At 44.3% G+C, this 20493-nt stretch overlaps 1 protein-coding gene and 1 long non-coding RNA gene across 7 annotated transcripts in view; one reads left to right on the top strand and one right to left on the bottom strand.

The window, feature by feature from the left end:
- Positions 1-20265, bottom strand: part of PTPRG (protein tyrosine phosphatase receptor type G) — a 610478-nt gene extending 590213 nt beyond the window's left edge. For 3 of the 6 annotated variants that reach the window (XM_043518167.1, XM_038410556.2, XM_043518168.1), the window contains exon 1: positions 19651-20249. In XM_043518167.1, coding sequence (XP_043374102.1) covers positions 19651-19735 — 85 coding nt within the window. In that variant the 5' untranslated portion in view covers positions 19736-20249. Of the gene's footprint in view, positions 1-19650 lie in introns of all 6 variants that reach the window. The other 3 variants (XM_038410555.2, XM_038410553.2, XM_038410554.2) reach the window with 2 other exon arrangements.
- Positions 8265-16692, top strand: LOC122460915. Its single transcript, XR_006282531.1, has 2 exons — positions 8265-12207; positions 12400-16692. It is a non-coding gene; the product is annotated as an uncharacterized LOC122460915 (long non-coding RNA).
- Positions 20266-20493: the final 228 nt, after the last annotated feature.

The following is a 20493-nucleotide window of genomic DNA, read 5'->3' as shown; positions in this document are numbered from 1 at the left end:
CACATTCATTTCTTAAGCATTTTAAGGAGACTAAACATAAATGAAACATGGCATTAAGATCACAAATGAAAGGATAATGGCCACTAAAAATGCAAAAGCTTACCTAGAGCATTGTTATTACTACTGACACACAGACAGCTGCATCCATTACCTGAGTATTAAAGGAAACACTTGTGAATCCTTTACTCTTAATGGCTCAAGCCCTTCACGTCTGAGTTCTGCTCTAGGCCTGACACAAGGCTGCCATTAAATTCAATGGACTCAGTGAGCACTTCAGGTCTGGGTCCTTCATTCCACAAATACCTTTGCATATGAACTTCACTACCATGAGCAGTTCCACTGAACCAACTCCGCCCCACACACACACACAAAGAACTCCCCTACTCCAATGCAGATGCAGTTCTCTGCACTGGGGATGGGGATGGAGATGGGACGGGGATGAGGAGGAGAAAACAAGCTACATGTTTGTTAAGCATGTTGCTTAATACACAGCTGGAACGTACTCTCATCCTGCTGTCACTTAGGATGCTGTAAGACCCTATATAGAATGTCAGTGTAGCTGGGAAGGCTGCGCACCACCAAGAAAACAATTCTTAACAGAAGACAGCGCCAGACAGATAATAATAATGCCTATTTCCTCAATAGGCTCAAAGCGCTCCACAATATTTTGATGTATTTTATCCTCACAGCATCTGTGTGAGGTAGGGAAGGACTGTTATCCCCTTGCACACATGGGAAACTGAGGCACAGAGAGGCTAAGTTATGTGCTCAATGTCACACCAGAGTAGGGAATTGAACCCAGGTCTCCCGTGTCCTAACCACTGGATCATACCTCCCTGCTGCAAGAGAAAATAAGTAAAAAGGATGGACAAAAAGCCTTCTGAATCTGCAGCTAGACAGAAATCTCTGCTTCTTCAGCCAAGGTACGTACACTGAAGCATCAGTAAAAAGGTAGAAAGATTCTGCAGAGACACTTCAAGCAACATTTTAAAAATCACACTTACAGTACTGTATTACTACAGTATCATTATACAGTTCCGCTGAAGCACTCTGATTCATTTCTGTATATTCGTTCTTTACTAGATTTATAAATCCAACTATTCCTATAAGGCCCTGTGGAAGTTAAAAGAAGGAAAGAGTGAAGCAGATCCTTCGTGCCACACTCTATAAATATACATAAGGAAGGCAAGGGTTTAAAAAGCAAATCACACTGTTCTCTGCTTTATTCTTGGGTTGAGAGCTACAGCAAGCATGTGACTTTTGTTTATTCTACTTCATTCCTCCTCTGACACAAATCACTAAATAAACCCAAGGGGAAATATGAAGGAATTCATCAGTGTTCCTACTCAGATAGCCAGCTGGCTAATGGTTTCATCGATTGTTTTGCTTGACATCATATGGTACACTGGATGAACTGGTCCATATAATGAACAGGACTGGAGACAGTGTTGGCAAAATGGCCTAATTCACTTTTAGCTTAGCAGAAATACCTGGTCACTCTCAAAAAGAGAGTGTATGAGTTTCCAAATTTCTTTTACTGGATCAAACTCCCTATGTATAAAGACACCATTCCCCTTTATCCCCCCAAAATAATCTGTCTCTCCCTCGTGCACATAGCGTTCACTATTTTGTACATCTCGTTTTGAGGAAGAAAGAGTCAGGACTGCATTCTTCTGCTGGGCACTTCCATGCAGTTATCAATTCAGCAGAAAGCACAATTGATGGGCAAATTAAAAACTGAAGATTAAGACTACAGAGTTATTTAGTAAATTAACTTGGCACTAATAGAGTGCAAATGAGATAAGCTGCTGTAGTTATCCATTCATAATGTAAATCCTGTGAGTACTTACCTGGCTGTACAAATAGACTATGCACTCGACTGTCTATAAGAACGTGGAGCAAGAGGGGTTTACACCTTTTGGAATTATGGCTATGAGAGAGACTATGGTGAGAGGGGGCCCCAAAATTTAATGCATGGTAATTCAATGTACAATCACAGAAGTGGGAGATTCGCAGGCCAAAACAGTCACCAAGGCCCAGATCCTCAAAGGGACTTTCAGTGCCTAATTGTGATTGATTTCAATGGAAGTTAGGCACCTTTACATACAAGGATCTCAGCCCAGATCTCTAATTTTAGAGGAGACCAGGATTACTTGTACATGACTCCCCAAGATCCAGAAAAAAATTAGCTGAAGATGAAAATTCAATTTAACATTTTTTGAGAAAAGCCATATGGCTTGATAAGATAAAATGTACAATGGCAGAGAGCATGCAGAACTGGGCATTAACTAACTTTGCACACAGATGAACTGCTTGAGCTGGAAAACATCACTGCTTTTATTTTACTACTATCTTGGATTTGCACAAGACAGGTATGACTAAAGTATGATCAAACCCCTATTAGCTTAGATTCACAGGTGCAATGTGCATTGAGACTATTTGTATATTTTAGACACAGCTGGCCATCTGGCACCTACGTGTAAATTCCTATACGGCTCTAGGTAATTAGCTGAAAAGAAATGGTTTGCTGTTTTGATATGAGATCCGACCAGTTCACGTGCTACTCAAGTTGCCTTCCAAGCTGTATGAAATGAGCTTTTCATCAACACAAGCTAGTTATTAATTAGGTTTTGTAGCAACAGAACATTGCTTTTTTTTTTTTTTTTTTTTTTTTTTTTTACAGTTTCAAGGGAACAAAAGCTCGCTGTGATGATCACAATCACCACCGCTGCCCTCCTCCCTCAATTCATAGCCTTTCTGAATCAGTAAGGTAACTATGAGCAGAGGAAGAGATACAAAGAAGCTAAATGCAACAGAGTAGGTAGCTCACCTCCAAATACCCCTGGATGGGAAGGGTGTATGTGTGTTTGTTTTGTTTTTAAAAGCAAAATAGAAATTTACCCTTAGCCTGTTTGAGAAGTTTGGTATTCTTAATACGTTTCTAACTGAGTGAAATAGAGAGGGTGACCAGATGTCCCAATTTTATAGGGACAGTCCCAATATTTGGGGCTTTTTCTTATATAGTCTCCTATTACCCCACACCCGCTATCCCGATTTTTCACTCTTGTTGTCTGGTCACCCTAGAAATAAAGGTCAAAATCATGGCAACCCAAAGCATAGTGGAGGAAATCCTAGCCCCACTGAAATCAACTGGGTTTGTCAGTAAATTCAGAGGGGCCTGAACTTCACCAGCTGTATTTTATTTAAAAATGTGATAGACGGAACAATTGAATGGTCTTTAAAGGTGTTGGTTTGACAATACTAGTAACTGCACTTTTCTTTATCCACAGAGGAGGTATGATATTAGCAGCAGTGTAAGCACAACACACACAGTCCCACCAGTAGAAGTCTGAATCCTGTCTGGAAGGGCTGTCTTAAGTTGGAAATAGCAGTTAAAGTCTCCATCCCCAGTCAGCTCTTGACCTCTGTTGAGATTCCTAACCAGATGCAAAGATTGAGGGAGGACATTTGCTCACCGGAAAGTGAACCAAGAGCACTGAGTTCATAGATGAGACAATCATCAAGATTGTAACAATTTCCTCACTACCCTCTTGTGGAAAGAATTTGAAACAAAGACACACAGAGGACAGTTCCTGAACCCGCTTATCCAATCCCTTGAGCCATCAAGCCAGCCACATATTTGATTAATAAAGATTAATTATTATGAAGGCTTCAGAGAGTGCTACATTAAATGGCTAACCTAGTGAGGAGGGCTTTAAACTAGGTTCGATGGGGGCAGGTGAACAAAGCCCACAGATAAGTCAAGAACATGGAGACCTGGAAGAAGGTTTGGAATTTGGTGGGCAGCATGGGCTGTTATAGCAGTGAAAAAGGAGAGACAAGACAAAACTGGAGGAAGGGGAATCAAATCAGTATCTTAGAGGTCTGTATACTGATGTGAGAAGTATGGGGAATAAGCAGGAAGAACTCAAAATGCTAGTAAGTAAACACAACTTTGACATAGTTGGCATCACAGAGACCTGGTGAGATAATACACATGACTGGAATATTGGTATAGAAGGGTACAGCTTTCTCAGGAAGGACAGGTAGGAAAAAAGGGGTGGAGGTATTGCCTTATATATTAAATATGTTCACACTTGGACTGAGGCTGAGATGGAAATAGGAGACAGACTTGTTGAAAGTCTCTGGGTCAGGATAAAAGGGGTAAAAAAGCAAGGGAGATGTCATGGTTAGGGTCTACTATGAACCAGCTAACCAGGAAGAAGAGGTGAATGAGGCTTTTTTTAAACAACTAACAAAATCACCCAAAGTGCAGGACTTGGTGGTGATAGGTGATTTCAACTATTCAGACAGCTGTGGGGAAAACAACACAGCAGGGCACAGACCATCCAATACATTCCAAGAATATATTGGAGACAATTTTTTATTTCAGAAGGTGGAGAAAGCTACCAGGGGAGAGGCTGTTCTAAATTTGATTTTAACGAATAGGGAGGAACTGGTTGAGAATTTGAAAGTGGAAGGCAGCTTGGGTGAAAGTGATCATGAAATGGTCGAGTTCATGATTCTAAGGAATGGTAGGAGGGAGAAGAGCAAAATAAAGACAATGAATTTCAAGAAGGCAGACTTTAAACTCAGGGAGTTGGTAGGTAAGAACCCATGGGAAGTAAGTCTAAGGGGAAAAACAATTGAAAACAGTTGGCAGTTTTTCTAAGAGACATTATTAAGGGCAAAAGAGCAAACTATCCCACTGCACAGGAAAGATAGGAAGTATGGCCAGAGACCTCCCTGGCTTAACCAGGAGATCTTCAATGATCTAAAAACTAAAAAAGAGTGCTACAAAAATTGAAAACTAGGTCAAATTACAAAGGATGAATATGAACAAATAAGTACATAGGGACAAAATTAGAAAGGCCAAGGCACAAAACAAGATCAAACTGGAAAAAACGGGTTTGTTTAGTCTGGAGAAGACTGAGAAGGACATAACCATTTTCAAGTATATAAAAGATTGTTACAAGGAGGAAGGAGAAAAATTGTTCTTGTTAACCTCTGAGGATAGGACAAGAAGCAATGGGCTTAATTTGCAGCAAGGCCAGTTTAGATGATATGTTAAGAAAATCTTCCTAAAGGTTCCTTAATACTCTTTCTGCACTGCATGACGCCTCTGCAAGGTACAGACACCAGATATGAACCTGGGGATGATGACAGCATGGCTAACCTGTTTTGGTACTACATTAAAGCACACTTAGGAACTTCTAGTGCTCACCAGCAAAGTCCACATGGGCCAATTAGTGCCCAGCACATATGCGTGCTCTAGAAATCATGCCCCAGTGGTCCATGTAGACAACCCTCTCAATGGTTGTTTTCTACAGTTAATAGCCTAGTTCTGCTACTGTAGCTGTTACAGTTTGGGCCATTGCGGTTATAAGGGAGTAGGGACCAAAAGCCCCTCCATCTTCAGCTGGCCAAGAGATCTGTCTCCTTTCCATTATACACCTCCTTGGAATGCTGACAGCATGGATCACATTAAGGCTTGCACCCAGTTTGCTGTACCTTGCAGAAGCTTCATGTGATGTAAATATGGTTCTCTCTTGAGTAGGGCAGACTAGTAAGCATGTACAACACCTGTGCACAGTACTCAGTGTCTGACAGTTGAGCTTCAGGTGAAATGGAAAGTGCTGGGTACTCTTGGGATGTAACCCCTAGCAGTCATGGATTTTTTCTTCCAGGAAAAAACTACTGACCACAGTGCATATTGTTTTCCTCTGGAAATTTTTTTTCCTTGCAGCATTCTTTCAAACATCTGATATTGGTCATGGTTGGGGAGGGGATCATTATTAGATGGGGCATTACTCTGATCTAAGTGAGCCGTTGCCAGACTTCTGCTCTGCCCTCCTGAGACTTCACTGTTCATTCCAGAGATGATGCTTGTTGGAGCCTGAAGCAGGGTGTCATCAGTGAGCTTTTTTGCCTTTGAAGACACTTTGTTTCTGCTAGACCAGAGGTGGGCAAACTATGGCCCGTGGACCACATCCAGCCCGGCCCCTGAGCTCCTGGCCCACCCCCCATCCTTCCCCCACTGTTCCCCCTCCCACACAGCTATGCTGCCACATGGGCAGCGAGCTCCTACCACTCTGAGCAGCATCGTAAGGGGGTGGTGATGGCACGCATGCGCAGCGGTGAAGGTGTTGGGTAGGAGATCCCAGGGGGCAGTCAGGAGGCAGGGAGCAGTAAGGGGCAGAGGGTCCCAGGGGGCGGGGGTGGCTGATGGGACAGAGGTTCTGGAGCGGTCAGGGAATGGGGGGGTTAGATAGGGTGTGGGAGTCCCAGGGGGGCCTGTCAGGGGGCAGGAGTGTGGATAGGTCAAGGCAGTTAGGGAACAGGAGGTGGGATCCCAGGAGGGGGGCAGTTTGGGGTGGGGGGATTCCAGGAGGGGGGGCAGTCAGGGAACAAGGAGCGGGGGGGGGGTCAGGGGTTCTGAGGGGAACAGTCAGAAGGTGGGAAATGGGAGGCGGTGAATAGGAGGTGGGGGCCAGGCTGTTTGGGGGGCACAGCCTTCCCTACCCAGTCCTCCATACAATTTCATACCCCATGTGGCCCTTGGGCCAAAAAGTTTGCCCACCCCATGCTAGACCCATGTCCGAGCAGGGTTGGTTGCTTCTGGAGCAATGTGTAAAATTCCTCTCTCTGCTCGGACTTTTGAGAACATTGGATAGAAGCATCCTAACCTATCCAAACTTGCTCAGGTATGCCAGTGAGGGAAGCCTTGTAATGTAGTTGATCATTCACATGCACGTCTGCTGAGGGACGGCCTATAACTGGTGTCTTCTTAAAATGCGAGTCTTGTTCTACTGGAACTGGTTGACTTTTCCCCCCTCCCCCCAATCCCTTTTTTGATAATACAAAAACATTCATGAGTATTTGTTTTCATTGAACCAGTTTCATTTTTGTTGGGCAATAGATCTCTCACCAGAGAGCAGAATTTTCCCTTACCAAACTAATTTTTTTTTAAATTGTCTTGACATTTTTATCAAATTAAGAAAGTGATTTTTTTTTAAATGAACCTCCCCCCCACAAGCTTTCCACTGCGCTCATCCAATGAGTAAAAATCAAAAGGCTGACATGGAGGTAACCTACAATGACAAACATACGTGTCCAACAGGGTAGCTTATTCATGGCTTTTAATACTGCTCGCTTAAGAGAACCTACTACATCACCTCCTCAGGATTCTAGTTTAAGGGCACCGCTTAACTAGAGAGAATGTGTTCACATTACTGAATTATTACCTAAATATGTGCTAAGCACTTCCAGCTCCCATTAACTTCAGTAGCACTTAGGAACGCATAGTATCCCTCAGGATCAGGCCATTAGAATGCAGTTAACATAGTTTCCAATGGAGCTACCTTATTAATTACTGGAGCTGCAATGTTGGCTCAGTCTTTCAAGTCCAATACCTGTTGTATGTTGTACTGTCTCTCTTATTTAGTAATCTTTGTTCAAAATTACTCACAAGAATAAACTCCACATTTAAAGGAGATGGTGGTGAGCAAAAGAATAGCTGAAGCTCTTGTGACATGGCATTTCTTTCTCAGGCTATTATACTATGGCTGCAGTTTTTTGTGCCAGATGCATAGGGTTTATTTTCTGATAAGGACACTCACTAACTCTCCCTCTAAATGTACTGGCGTATTTAGTTTTGAGGGTGATGGTCTGTGTGTATGGGTTTTTAATTCCAAAAACCATGCAGCACTCTGTTCTCCACCTATCTGCTGAAGGGTCTCTAGAAATACTATCCTCGCCCTCTATGCTTCCTCAATCCATTTCCCACTTCGCTGGGTGCTGCAGAGCACAAGCAAACCCATGTTTGCAGGGATGGGACAACAGCGAAAAATATTCCCTCCCCTCCTCCCCCCGTAGGCCTCACCATCTCTGCCAGAGAGAGGGTGTGTATCTGCATACAAAACATGTAGCTTTCAAGCGCTTAAGGACAAGATTAAGGCAAACTTATGTATTGATCCATACATAGTCCTATATTTTAACTCCAGTCTAAGGTGGAGGTTGTCTCTGTTCTTGATTGCTTAAGAGTCCATCTATCTTATCACATCTTGTACTCATTTATAGTTGCTTCCATTTCTGGCATTGTCAGAGAGACAGTAGAGTTGCGCTGTAAATTAAAATCAATAAGAGGCAATTTCATTTATTTTTAACTACAAGGAAGGCCTCTTTCAGTAAAAAGCTGTATGTTCAACTAAGTCATTTAGTTCATTCTAGCAAGCTAATTGCCAAACCCCATTAATTCTTATACACACACAAGAATATTTATTTTCCAGTGCTCCTACCATGTCAAATATGATTGACAAACATGTTTGCTTGTCAAGGGGAAGTGAATGGAGTAAAGAATATTCTTTTCTTTGCACTTGCATGTGATTTTAAAATGGAAAATCAGGGAATAGTGTTCACAGAAAGGTGGCCCACACATAGCTCGATATATGAATTATCCCAAGGGTGCAAGCAGTGCAAGTTTCCCCCACTGCTATGCTTGGACAATATTCTGCATGGACCATAGCCAGTGGAAAGAGGACAATCTAGGGCTCCGTGTGCATTCAATCCTTGGTTGCTCTGCTGAGACTCTCAATCCACTTCATAGATAATATGGACCAGCTCCTCAAAGGTCTCTCCCAGCTCCCTAAAATGTCTCTCCTACCTCCCATTGATTTCAGGTACCTAAATACTTTGAGGGTCTGGTTGTATATGTCCACCTAACAAAATCCCATGTAAAAAAGCTGTCATCCCATTGTCAATCACATCTTTTTCCACAGAGTCACTAGATTGCCAGTAAGAACGAAGTGGCCTGGATCAAATTCAAATTGGTATTTAGACTGAGATCATTTTTATTTCCTGTCTGTTGCCTGGTTTAGAGTCTGGCTAATAGGTGAAATCATAGAACTAGAAGGGACCTTGAGAGGTTATCTAGGCCAGTCCCCTGCACTCATGGCAGGACTAAGTCTTATCTAGACCATCCCTGACAGGTGTTTGTCCAACCTGCTCTTAAAAATCTCCAATGATGAAGATTCCACAACATCCCTAGGCAATTTATTCCAGTGCTTAACCACCTTGACAGGAAGCTTTTCCTAATGTCCAGCCTAAACCTCCCTTGCTGCAATTTAAGCCCATTGCTTTGTGTCCTATCCTCAGGGGTTAAGAAGAACAATTCTTCTCCCTCCTCCTTATAACATCCTTTCATATCCCCTCTCAGTCTTCTTTTCCAGATTAAACAAACCCAATTTTTCCAATTTTCCCTCATAGGTCATGTTTTCTAGACCTTTAATCATTTGTTACTCTTCTCCAGACTTTCTCCAATTTGTCCAGATCTTTCCTGAAATGTGGCGCCCAGAACTGGACACAATACTCCAGCTGAGGCCTAATCAGTGCAGATAGAGTGGAAGAATTACTTCTGGGGTCTTGCTTACAACACTCCTGCTAACATATCCCAGAATAAGGTTTGGGTTTTTTGCAACAGCGTTATACTGTTGATTCATATTTAGCTTGTGGTCCACTGTGATCCCCAGATCCTTTTCCATAGTACTCCTTCCTAAGCAGTCATTTCCCATTTTGTATGTGTGCAACTGATTGTTCCTTCCTAAATGGAGAACTTTGCATTTGTCCTTATTGAATTTCATCCTATTTACTTCAGAGCATTTCTCCACTTTGTCCAGATGATTCTGAATTTTAATCACATCCTCCAAAGCACTTGCAATCCCTCCCAGCTTGGTATCGTCCACAAACTTTACAAGTGTACTGTCTATGCCATCTAACTCCTTGACAAAGATATAGAGCCAAACCAGACCCAGAACTGATCCCTGCAGGACCCCACTTGATATGCCCTTCCAGCATGACTGTGAACCACTGATAAATACTCCACAGGAATGGTTTTCCAGCTTGTTATGCACCCACCTTATAGTAGCTCTATCTAGGGTGCATTTCCCTAGTTTGTTTATGAAACTGTCAAGAGAGTCTGAAAAGCCTCACTAAAATCAAGATATACCACATCTACTGCTTCCCCTGCCCCCCACAAGGCTTGTTTCGCTGTCTAAGAAAGCGATCAGATTGGCTTGACACGATTTGTTTTTGACAAATCCATGCTGACTGTAACTGATCCCCTTATCTACACAAAGTTTTTAAAAGAAAAAAAAAAGAGTAAGACTGCGTAACAATTGTTAATAGCGAATTGGGAGATTTCGGAGATGTTAGAGGCACACAGTACGCCTTACAATGAGGAGGTAGCGTTACAATGAGAAGCGACCAAATGAAGATGTTGCTCCACATTTCACTACACCCTATAAAACAAAAACCCTCCAATAGTTAAAAGAAATTGTATATCTTTGATACAACAAGGCCAAGCCATGCAGTTGGGCTCTATTGACGGATCCTAGCTTTTTATGAAGACCCTAGATATTGGCAAACCAAAATAACGTAGACTTGATTTTTAAAAAACAAAAACAAAAACAAAGTTACTGTATTCTAATTTTATTGAAAGACATGCATCATAGTTGCTGTTATGGTCTGACCAATTAATTATTATTTGTGAGAATCGCATTTAAGAACTCACTGAAATTAACAAAATCTCTAGTTTTAATGTGCAGCATTTTTCAAGACAACCCTTTCCATTCCCACTATGAAGACAATAGAGCAGAATCTCAGCTGGTGTAATTTGTCATTGCTCCACTTGTTAAATGGAGCAATGACAATTTACATCAGCTGAGGATCTGTGCCATGTTAAGAAGAGAGACATTATATGATCAAACATCTGCACCCATGGTTTCCAAAGATAACAATGGCTTTATTCACATTAAACACAAGAGGAACACTTTACTATGCATCAACAATGTAGTAAGAAAAAAAAAAATCAGTTTCTGAAACTGCTGTCACTGAGCCCAAACAGTTAACACTTACTTAAATAGCTAAAAATTCACGAAGGTGTTGCTTTGAAATACAAACAGTTATACAGAAGCCACAATCTGATGCAAAACCCTCGGGCACAGAAGAAAGGAAAAACAAACAACTAATTTTAGATCTTGAGTACTCATTAGTGATTCTCACCAATTAGAATATGATGCAACTGCTGTCAACAGGCAAATTTTAGATATATTTTAAACAAGTGTTTGGAATATTTATGCCTAAATTATTTTACTGTAAAAAGAATATTGAACATAATTGGTGAGCAATATAGAGACTCTGACCTGTTGAACTAGTGCTCCGGCTCTCGCATTTCACTGGTTAAATGGATGCTGTGCTTGAAAGGTATTCCTGCACCGTGAATCCCCAGTTTATAGGTTTTACTGTTATCCTTTTAGTTTGCCTCTGTAGTAGATCCAGGATAAAATTTTCAGAAGCACCTGGAGTGACTTAGGAACCTAATCCCACAGAAAGTCAGTGGGACTCAGGAACTTTTGACATTTCTACCTCTAGTTTTTCAGGTCAATTTTGACCTGCACCTAAGTTTCCAAAAGCAGCAAGCAAGTTTTCAGGTGGAGAAAACTTAAAGGGATCTGATTATCAGAATGTCAGAGCTCAGCATTTGCTGGGGGGGGGGAAATCAGCCTCCATTATGGAGTCTCGAGTTGGACCCCAAAAAATTGAGGCAAGCAACAAAACAAAAAGAGCCACTAGTCACTTTTGGAAGCTCTTGGCCATCTGAGACCATTTCTTTCTGATGTCTCTATTTTGGAACTCCCTATTAATGGTTATAATACCTCTTAGGAGTCGAAAGGGCCATGTTTAAGTCCAAGGAGCAGAAGCTAGCAAGAGTCTCTCTCCAATTGTACAGGGCTGCGATTAGAACACTGTGCAGAATAGAGCACACCAAGCAGCAGTCTTTGGTGGCACTAAATGAGCATCCTTGCTGAAGGCTCTGAGAACATTCAATGGGTCCAGTTCACCACTGCCTTGTACCATGCACAATCACTACCCTGTGCAAGGCATAATCACTAGTGCCAAGCAAGTAACACTGCAAAAATCAGAACAGCAGTGTTTTATACAAGCTTTGCAGTGGTACAGAAGACTACTCAATGTGAATCTGACCTCTTTTTTGGACAGCAGTGGTGGGGGGGAGGGAAGTTCATGAGTTGTGTGCCTTCTTCAGTTTAAGTCCTTCTCCATTCTTTTTTAGCCTCTTCTCTTCAAACTGAGACTAGTGCCTTTTTTTTTTTTTTTTAAATAGGTGGCACAGACTGGGAGCAGAAATGCCTGGTTGACTTGAGGGAGGCTTCTCTGCTCCTTGAAGTCTTTAAACCATGATTTGAGGACTTCAATAGCTCAGACAGAGGTGAGGTTTTTCATAGGAGTGGGTGGGTGAGATTCTGTGGCCTGCGCTGTGCAGGAGGTTGGACTAGATGATCAGAATGGTCCCTTCTGACCTTAGTATCTATGAATCTATGCCAGTTTTAAGGCTTGAGAATGATGAAGGGAAATCTTTTTCTGTGGGCACACTCTGAAGCACTGTTTTGATTAAAACACTGGGGCATTTTATCAGTCCCTCTTCCCCACCAAAATGGAAAAAAAATCCTGTACTACTGTATATTTTGGTGAGCAAAAGATCAGATAGCTTTCTTCTTTTTTCACTAGAATAAGCTGGCTGTCAGAAGAAGAGCTTTAAAAGCATTCCATCAAAAAGACAGGCATGCTCTTTAAATCAGAAAAAAAAACAGCTGCCACATGACCAAATAATGGCCAATATTTTGCTCCCAACTACCAGTGCAGCTCCTCCTGGCTTCAGGTTTCATTCATCAAGTATTCGTGAGCACAGAAAAGGATATTTAAAGCAGCTTTGTTAAGCCAAGTCTCAAAATCTAGATTTTCCTTACATAGGTTTCCATGCTATGAATGCAAAATCCCTCAAAGCAGCAGCTGGCAGAAAGTGCATGTACTTGGGCATCACAGCAACATGTATGTACTGAAGAGCTGCAGCATCCCATATGAAGTGAGATTTCACCTGTCACTGCTGCTGGCAAGTGCACGCTGCAGCCAGGAGTTCGCTAGAATGATCCAGCACTATCCAGATTACTTGATTCAGAATTCTAATACTCCAGTTCCCAAACATATCTAAATACTGTATGTACAATGGCATGACAAAACCACCCATTACCTGATTTTACTGTGAGCTTCCCGATAAACAGTGGCTAATTTAAATTGCTGCAAGGTGAATCTGGTCAGTAAAAATAAATCCTATGCTCAGTGGAATGAAGTCATGCATCATGGCAATATGTATCCTCTCCCTTTCCCCACACACATTGCTATTTACTCACTTCCTGCCATTCCCCTCATGCCCATAAGAAAAAAAAAAATGGAAAAAAGAGATAAAGGAATAGCAGCAGCAGCCATCTCATCCCTCACCTTGATTGCTCTGTTTGAATGCTCTTTCTCCCTCCTTTCACCTGTTAGCTTCTGGGGGGAAGGAAGAGAAAAGGGTCATTATTTAGACTAAGTTCATCAGGGAAGGATCTGTGTCTGCCTGTGTGCAGCAGCACCCAGCCCAATCTGACCACATTACAAACACCCGTACCAGCTACCTCCATGCTTTTTTCTCCCCCTCTCTTTCACTGAAGAAATATCAGCCTACAAATGGAGAAACTAGGGCTTCCAACCAGAACAGCTGGTCTTCAATTGACCTTACCAGGTGGGCAATGTAACAGGCTCCCCTCATTAGTACAGAAATGCAGTCTGAACAGGACATACACAATAATTTATATTTTCCTCCTATCCTTGGCCTCCCAAACATTCCCAGAGAGATGCAGATGTCAATGTTAACTGAGAGCCACTCCACCTAAGTCAATGGAGTTACACCTGGGTCAGCGTTATGTAAAAATACAGCCTGCAGATTTACTCAGACAAAAAGTGAACAGCAGTTTGCTTCAGTTAAAAATATGGCCCTTACCTTTTAAGCCTGAGCTCCTGAAGACTACGGGCTACTGGGATTTTAGGCACTTTTGAAAAAAAAAAAAAAAAATCCCACTAGGAGCCTAAATACTTTTTAAAAAATGGCCCTAAGGGTTCAGGATTTGGCTCTGCGATAGCAGAATAAATTTGTTGAAATATTTAAAAGCACTGTATAATTAAGCCTTAAGAATGACTGCTTGCTGCCATGCGAGAGTATAAAGAATCACAATTCAGTTAGAGCACAACAGCAACTATGATGTATGTTTTGTAATAAAATTAAACGACAGTAACTTAAAAGCAAACAGAAATTAGTTTCTTTCTCTCATAATTCCTCATATTAAGGTTATATACTGGATAAAGTGCAATTTTATTACTATACCCGTAGGCTCCTGAACACATCATGCCACATGTTCGGCTGGCTGCTAAAAAGCAGCCGCCAAGAGATTAGCATTTGTTCCAAAGATAGTTGAGATTAATAGTTTGAAACTTTTTTTTTTAATTTACCCATAAAACTCAACATTTAAATTAGAGCCAACTTTAACAATGCTTTCTTTCCAAAAGCTACCAGCATGTTAGTCCTTAAAAGCTGATCAGAACAGGGACAGGGTCTTCATCATACTTTCTATAATTGAATAGACAATGAAAACTATTCATGTTACATAATTTAAGTATACAAGGAAAGAAACACCCCAGGTGAAACCCTAGCCCTATTAAGAGGGTCATTGACTCGTTATCAGTCAATGAATCCAGGTTTTCACCCCCCTGCTGCTCACAGAAAGTGGACACTCCTAACAGAAGCCACATCACATTCCTGGACAGTGAGATTTTTTAGGAGATATTGAACTGCACTGCTCCTCAACCTTTTCTAGGAGGATGGAATGGAGAGTAGGACTTCACAACTCAGCCAAGACCTACTTGTCCAACAGCAGATCTCAGTAAGACAATCAGAAGCTATTGTACACACTAGCTAATGAACATCAAGTCTCTATGCTAGCTTATGCAAATCCTTCATTAGTTCTGAGTAAAGGCTCCTCTTTTCCCAAAGTGCGATAGAAAACTGGTGCAAATAGCTTTCTATATCATATTGAAGTGGATCTCTCAAGGGAAAGGTGGGCGGGGGGGAAGAAGAGAGCAAGCACACACAACACAACCTCACTTCTTCACCCTTAAAAAAAACAGAAGACCCAGAATAGGGCCTGACCCCACAGAGTTGAGAACAATGGCTTTATAGAACCTATAAATCTCACGCAAAACAGAAAGTTGTGGCACCACCACTATGTTTCTCTGATATCCAGATTCTATTCTATCCTCTGATAATGGATTACTCTCCGCCTCCCCCTTTGCATTGACTGAATTCCCCTTTCCCCCAAATCACATTTGCTGTAGCTGTTAGTATACTCAGCTTCCAGCATCACTTAAAGATTTTACAAAGCTCTGTCCTGGCACTGTTTGATGTGAATCAGTTCTATAAGCCTGCTAACAATATTAAAGCTCTTCCTTAGTTTTCTCTTCAGAAGCATACCAGCAAGCTCAGCTCCCAGTGCACAAAAACCACACACAAAAACACACACACACACACGAGAAGAGGGGAGTATTTGACATTTTTATCAGCAAGCCACTTCCTGGAACATAAAGCATATTTAAAAAGGCATTGAAAATAAGAATAATTAAATTGTAAGACATGTCATCTTCGTAAAAGCCATAGGACTAAATAAAAAGTCTTGGAGAGCCCTCTCCTGTACATTCCATATTTATCTATGAAAGGGAAGTGCAGGAGTGCACACCTTGCTCTAGAAAATCTTGGATAAACAAGACCAGTCTTATTCAGCACCTTTGAAGATTTTGAAAGTGGCATTTGATTAGCTCAAAGGCACAAGCTCCTAGGAAACAGACAAAACACAATACTAAAGACTTCTCCCCCTGCCCCCACCCCCCCCCCAAAAAAACCCAACTAAAAGAAGTTTAGTCTTCATACTTGCTGAGCGAAAACACTAAAAGCTACCATCATCATGCCTTTAAAAAAGTTGGAGGTGGATATATGTTCGGTCAACTAAGTTGGTTAACTAATTAGGTCATGTCAATTTTTTTTTTTTTTAAATCCACCTTTTTACACATTTCTCCTAGGAAAACAGAAACAAGCTTATCGCTCCATAGATGCCAGGTACTATAACTAGTCACTAGTCACGAAATGCATAACAGAACACAAACATTCCTTACCTCAGTGAAGCAGATTATTAAGAATGCTATTGTATTGTTAATATTTAGGCCTTTTCTTATTCATTGACACAATGAATTTAGCGGCATGAGTGAGCAGACCCCTTAGCAACCCTTAGTTGTTTTTACTTTCATCTTAGTTTGATTTTTAACTATTGCAATTACCAGGGACAAGTTCACAGTTAAATGTACTATATGAGCACTGCAGGAAGAGCAAACGCTTCCAATAGATTTTCCTCATGGTTACTGCTGGAGTAGAGAACAAGACACTTATACAAAAGTAAAAATCCATTACAATTCTGTTAGAGGACTGCTAAGGTGAAGTGTTATTTTCTATATGACCTCATACTTTATTTTACAATGTTAAATTGTCTTTTTTTATGTTGCTTCACTAATGAAAGTGATTGGGGAAGGAGAGGGGGAGAGACAAAGTAACGATCTTATCTCTTGTTTAAAGGCAGCTGGAAATAAAGTTTGTCCCACATGAAATAAACATCTGCATTCCCTAAGCGTCTGAACTCAGGTTTAAAAACAAAAAGAAACAAAAACAAAACAAAAAAAACGAAGTATATTTTGTTTCAGATACTAAACAGTTAATTTTTGGCAGGGATTCCCCACTACCAATTTTGACAATTTGCCATTTGGTGTCGTCAACACTGATGTCCTGTTTTAGTTCCCTGAGGAGCTCACTGCAGCCTTCCTGCCTCTGGCACTTCTCATGTACCAGGTCACAGTAGAGAAGGCTACAGTGTCCTTATTTGTCTTAATGTCCTAACTTGCCCAACCCACAAGTGTGATCACTGTTTGGAAGAAAACCTACAATAATGAAATCAGCGAGGCCTAACATGGTAGCAGTGTCAAGAACTACAGCCACAAAAGCCTTAATAAGAAAATACTTTGTTTTCCAAGCAAAGCCTCGTGTTGAATAGCATCTGTAAATATTATATAGCTATTTCACAGTTACGAACATTGTTAAATCATTTAGCTATACACGGTACATGAACATGGATATGCAAACACAGAGCATACATCTCCCCGTCAACCTATAATGCAAATATCTAGTTTGCATTCCAAATCAGTTATTCTTACAATATTGTCATATTAAACCAACATCAGAGCTTGTTTTCCCGAATTGTTCTTAGAGCCTGCTTTCTAGATGTAATTACTGTATACTATACATCAGAACCAGAGAGAAAGGCCCCACTCTCAGGGCTGAAATAGAGAAGAAATCAATACAAAGAAGATAAATGTATTTTTCCTCAAGAGCTGCAGAATTTCAAACAGATGGAGGTTTTAACTCTCCCTCTGGCTTATTTTATTTTTGCTTGAAATCATTTTATCGTCTGATAAGTTCCTGGGGGTGATTGGGGTATACAGACCATTTGCTTGCGTCCTTGGGGGTATTTTAAAAGAGAATTGAAAGTTACTAGAAAGCTTCCAGAAAATGATTTTACTCTTCTCATGTATCCTGTAAGTGGTCCACAGTACAAATTGCATCAGAAGGTCAGTGTCACAGCTCTTCATCTTTAATAGCTATGAACATAGGCTTACATAAAAAACACTAATAAAATGAACAGAAAAGCAAGCAGCAAGGGCCTTCAAAATATTCAATTTGCTCACTTTTCTGGAATAAGAGATACCAAAGTATGTTTTTAATATATACTCACACTTAACCAAGTCCAAAAAGATAACACTACTTAAATAAAAAGTCACACCTGGCTAAAAATTTCATAGCTACTAAAGTGACTAGTAAGTAACACTAAGCAAAAGAAGTTTAAAAAAAAATAGTTCTGCTCTACATCCCCCCCCCACACACACACACACACCAGCCTGTGCATTTACAGCACGTTGTGCTCAGCCAATTTCATTGTCTCCACCAGCCAGCTACTTCCCTGCAACAAAGATTCTCATAAGACAGGAAAGGGGAAAGAGGAAAAACCTGAGATATTTTTAAAGGAATGTACAGAGAAAGGTAGAGGTGTGCGAGACATCCTGGAGGGTGCTGGAAACTGGAGTCACATATGTACAGTTGACAAGGCCCCTTCAAAACTGAAGGGTGAACAAATAAATTCGGGCAGAAAGGGGTTTTGTAATTGTCGATCTCCCCAGCTGCGTTATTGCGCGGCTGCTGAAAGCCAGCAGTTGTGCAGACAAGGGGATTTTCATCTCACCCATTCTAGCTGGAGAGAAACTCGAGTAACTCAGCAATGGGGCCACGTCCATCCCGGAGCGTGCGTATTTGGGGGGCTGCCGGGGGGGGCCTGTGACAGACAGAAGCTCAGCAGCGCCTCTGTGGGTGCATCTGCCTTGCTGCAGCTTTGGGAAATGGAATAGCAGACCCCTCCAAAGCCGCTCTGACATTTTAACTTTCCTTAGCCATTACACACACACACACTACACAACACACACACAGCAAGCTTCCTCCTCTCCGCAGCCTCCTGGAGGCTTTTGCTGTTGACCTGGGCGCACTATGCTTGAGAGGACGTGTTAAGGCAACCTTGGGGTGCGATCCACCCCTGAGCCTGGCACAGTGATGCGGGGAGCCCCCTGAGGATTGAGACTGCGGCCAGAGCCCCGCCGGGGCAAGGTCCCGCATCAGGCTCCGCCGCCCCCCTCCTTGCCCGGGTTGGGGGCAGAGGAACCAGAGCAGCAGCCAGGGCGTGTTGCGCTCAGCTCGCCCCAGGCACGGGCAGGCTCCGACCTTTGTCCCTCTGCCCCCCCACCCCACCCCCGACCATATCCCCGGCCCCCAAGGTCAAGGGGACGGCGGCGGACCGCAGCCAAGCAGGGGCAGCAGAGGGGCGCAGGACACAACTAAGTTGGGGGGCGGGAGAAGAGGATCGGGGTGCGGGGGCGCCTCAGCCCGCCTAGCGGGAGCCTTCCCCGGGCGCCCGGTGCCATCAGCGCCCCCGGAGCCGGCTGCCGCCCGGGGCTCCGCCGCGGGAAGCGCTGCGCCAAAGCCAGGGAGCCGGCGCCCCGGGGAGCCCATCCCTGGCCACGGGCGCGCCGCGGGGCAGGGGGCTGCCGGGGGGCCGGAGTCTCTCGCCCCCCTTCCCCGTTGCCCTGGGGCACGCGGCTGCCGAGCGGGCAGAGCCCAGGAGGGGCGGCTGGGGGCAGCCAGATGCGAGCCGGGATGGGGGTGAGGGCCCCCCCCCCCGGGCAGCCACGATCCCGCACCCGGGGCCTCTCCCGCGGCCGGCCCCGCTCCGAGCAGGGGAGAAGTTGGGCAGAGCGGGGCTGGGAACCGTCCCCAGCCCGCCTCTCTGCCCCAGACAAAGCCCGCCCCGGAGCGTGGCACGGGCCGGGCAGAGACCGGGCCCCCCCCCAGCCTGGGTCTCGCACGCCCGTGGCGAGGGGTGCGCTGGTCGAACAGCAACACCCCCCTCCGGTCCCCCGGGGAGAAGCAGCAGCCACCCCGGGCCACGCACCCTTGGGACCCCCCCGGGCCAGGCAGCGCAGCCGAGCGCGCAAAGCGGGAGACCCGGGTTTCCAAACACCCCCCCCCCAGCACCTCCCCGCTCGCCCCCAGGCCGCGCCACTCACCGGGGAAGCACACCACATACTGGAGCACGGCGCTGGCGATTTTCACGAAGAAGATCCACCAACACGGTTGCAGTAGCCTCCGCATGTCCAAAGGCGCGCATCGAAAGGGGGCGAGGGGCTGGAACTTGTTGCAAAGAAGTTGGCGCTTTGCCCCCACCCCCGCCCCGGCCGCCCGCCAAACGCACACCCCCCCCCCTCCCCCCAGCCGAGCGGGGAGCGGAGACCCCGGGGAACCCACACCCGCCGGAGCGCAAAGCCCCGCACGCAGCAAGCGCCGGGCCTGGAGCAGCAGCGCCGAGGCTGCGGGAGGGGGGGGGCGCGGGAGGGAGCCTAGAACTTCAGTCCCCCCTTTGCAGCCGCCGGAGGAGAAGCGGGGCCGGGGGCCGGGGGCTCTCCCTGGCTCTTCAGGCGGGCAGCAGCCAGGGCCAAGCCATGGCAGGAACCGGCGGGCTGGCGCAGGCTTTCAGTCCGTGCCCCGGGAAGTTGGGGCTGGGCAGCGGCGGTCAGGCAGCAGCTGGGCGCGCTCCATTCTTCCATGCAGGAAGCACCATGTGAGCCCGGAGCCTGGCTCAGACTTTAAAGCAGAGAGAGGGAGAGAGGAGGCGGGGGCGCGCGGGGAAAAGGGGGGGGGCGGGTTTTTGCGCGCACCCGGGGCTCTTAAAGGGGCAGCGTGCACGCATTCCCTCCCCCCTCAACCTCCTCCTCCTCCCCCCCGCTTTCTTTCGCCGCCAGGTCTGCCCGTCACAAATCCAGGAGGCGTTTGCATGTGAAAAGATGTGCGAGTGGGAGAGACTCCGTTCGGTGTGTGTGTGTGTGTGTGTGTGTTGCACACAGGCTCTCACG

Source organism: Dermochelys coriacea, chromosome 7 (genome assembly GCF_009764565.3).
Source record: "Dermochelys coriacea isolate rDerCor1 chromosome 7, rDerCor1.pri.v4, whole genome shotgun sequence".
Taxonomy (NCBI): Eukaryota; Metazoa; Chordata; order Testudines; family Dermochelyidae; genus Dermochelys; species Dermochelys coriacea.
The sequence above is the reverse complement of the archived record's forward strand: the minus strand, read 5'-3'. Positions and strand labels throughout refer to the sequence as shown.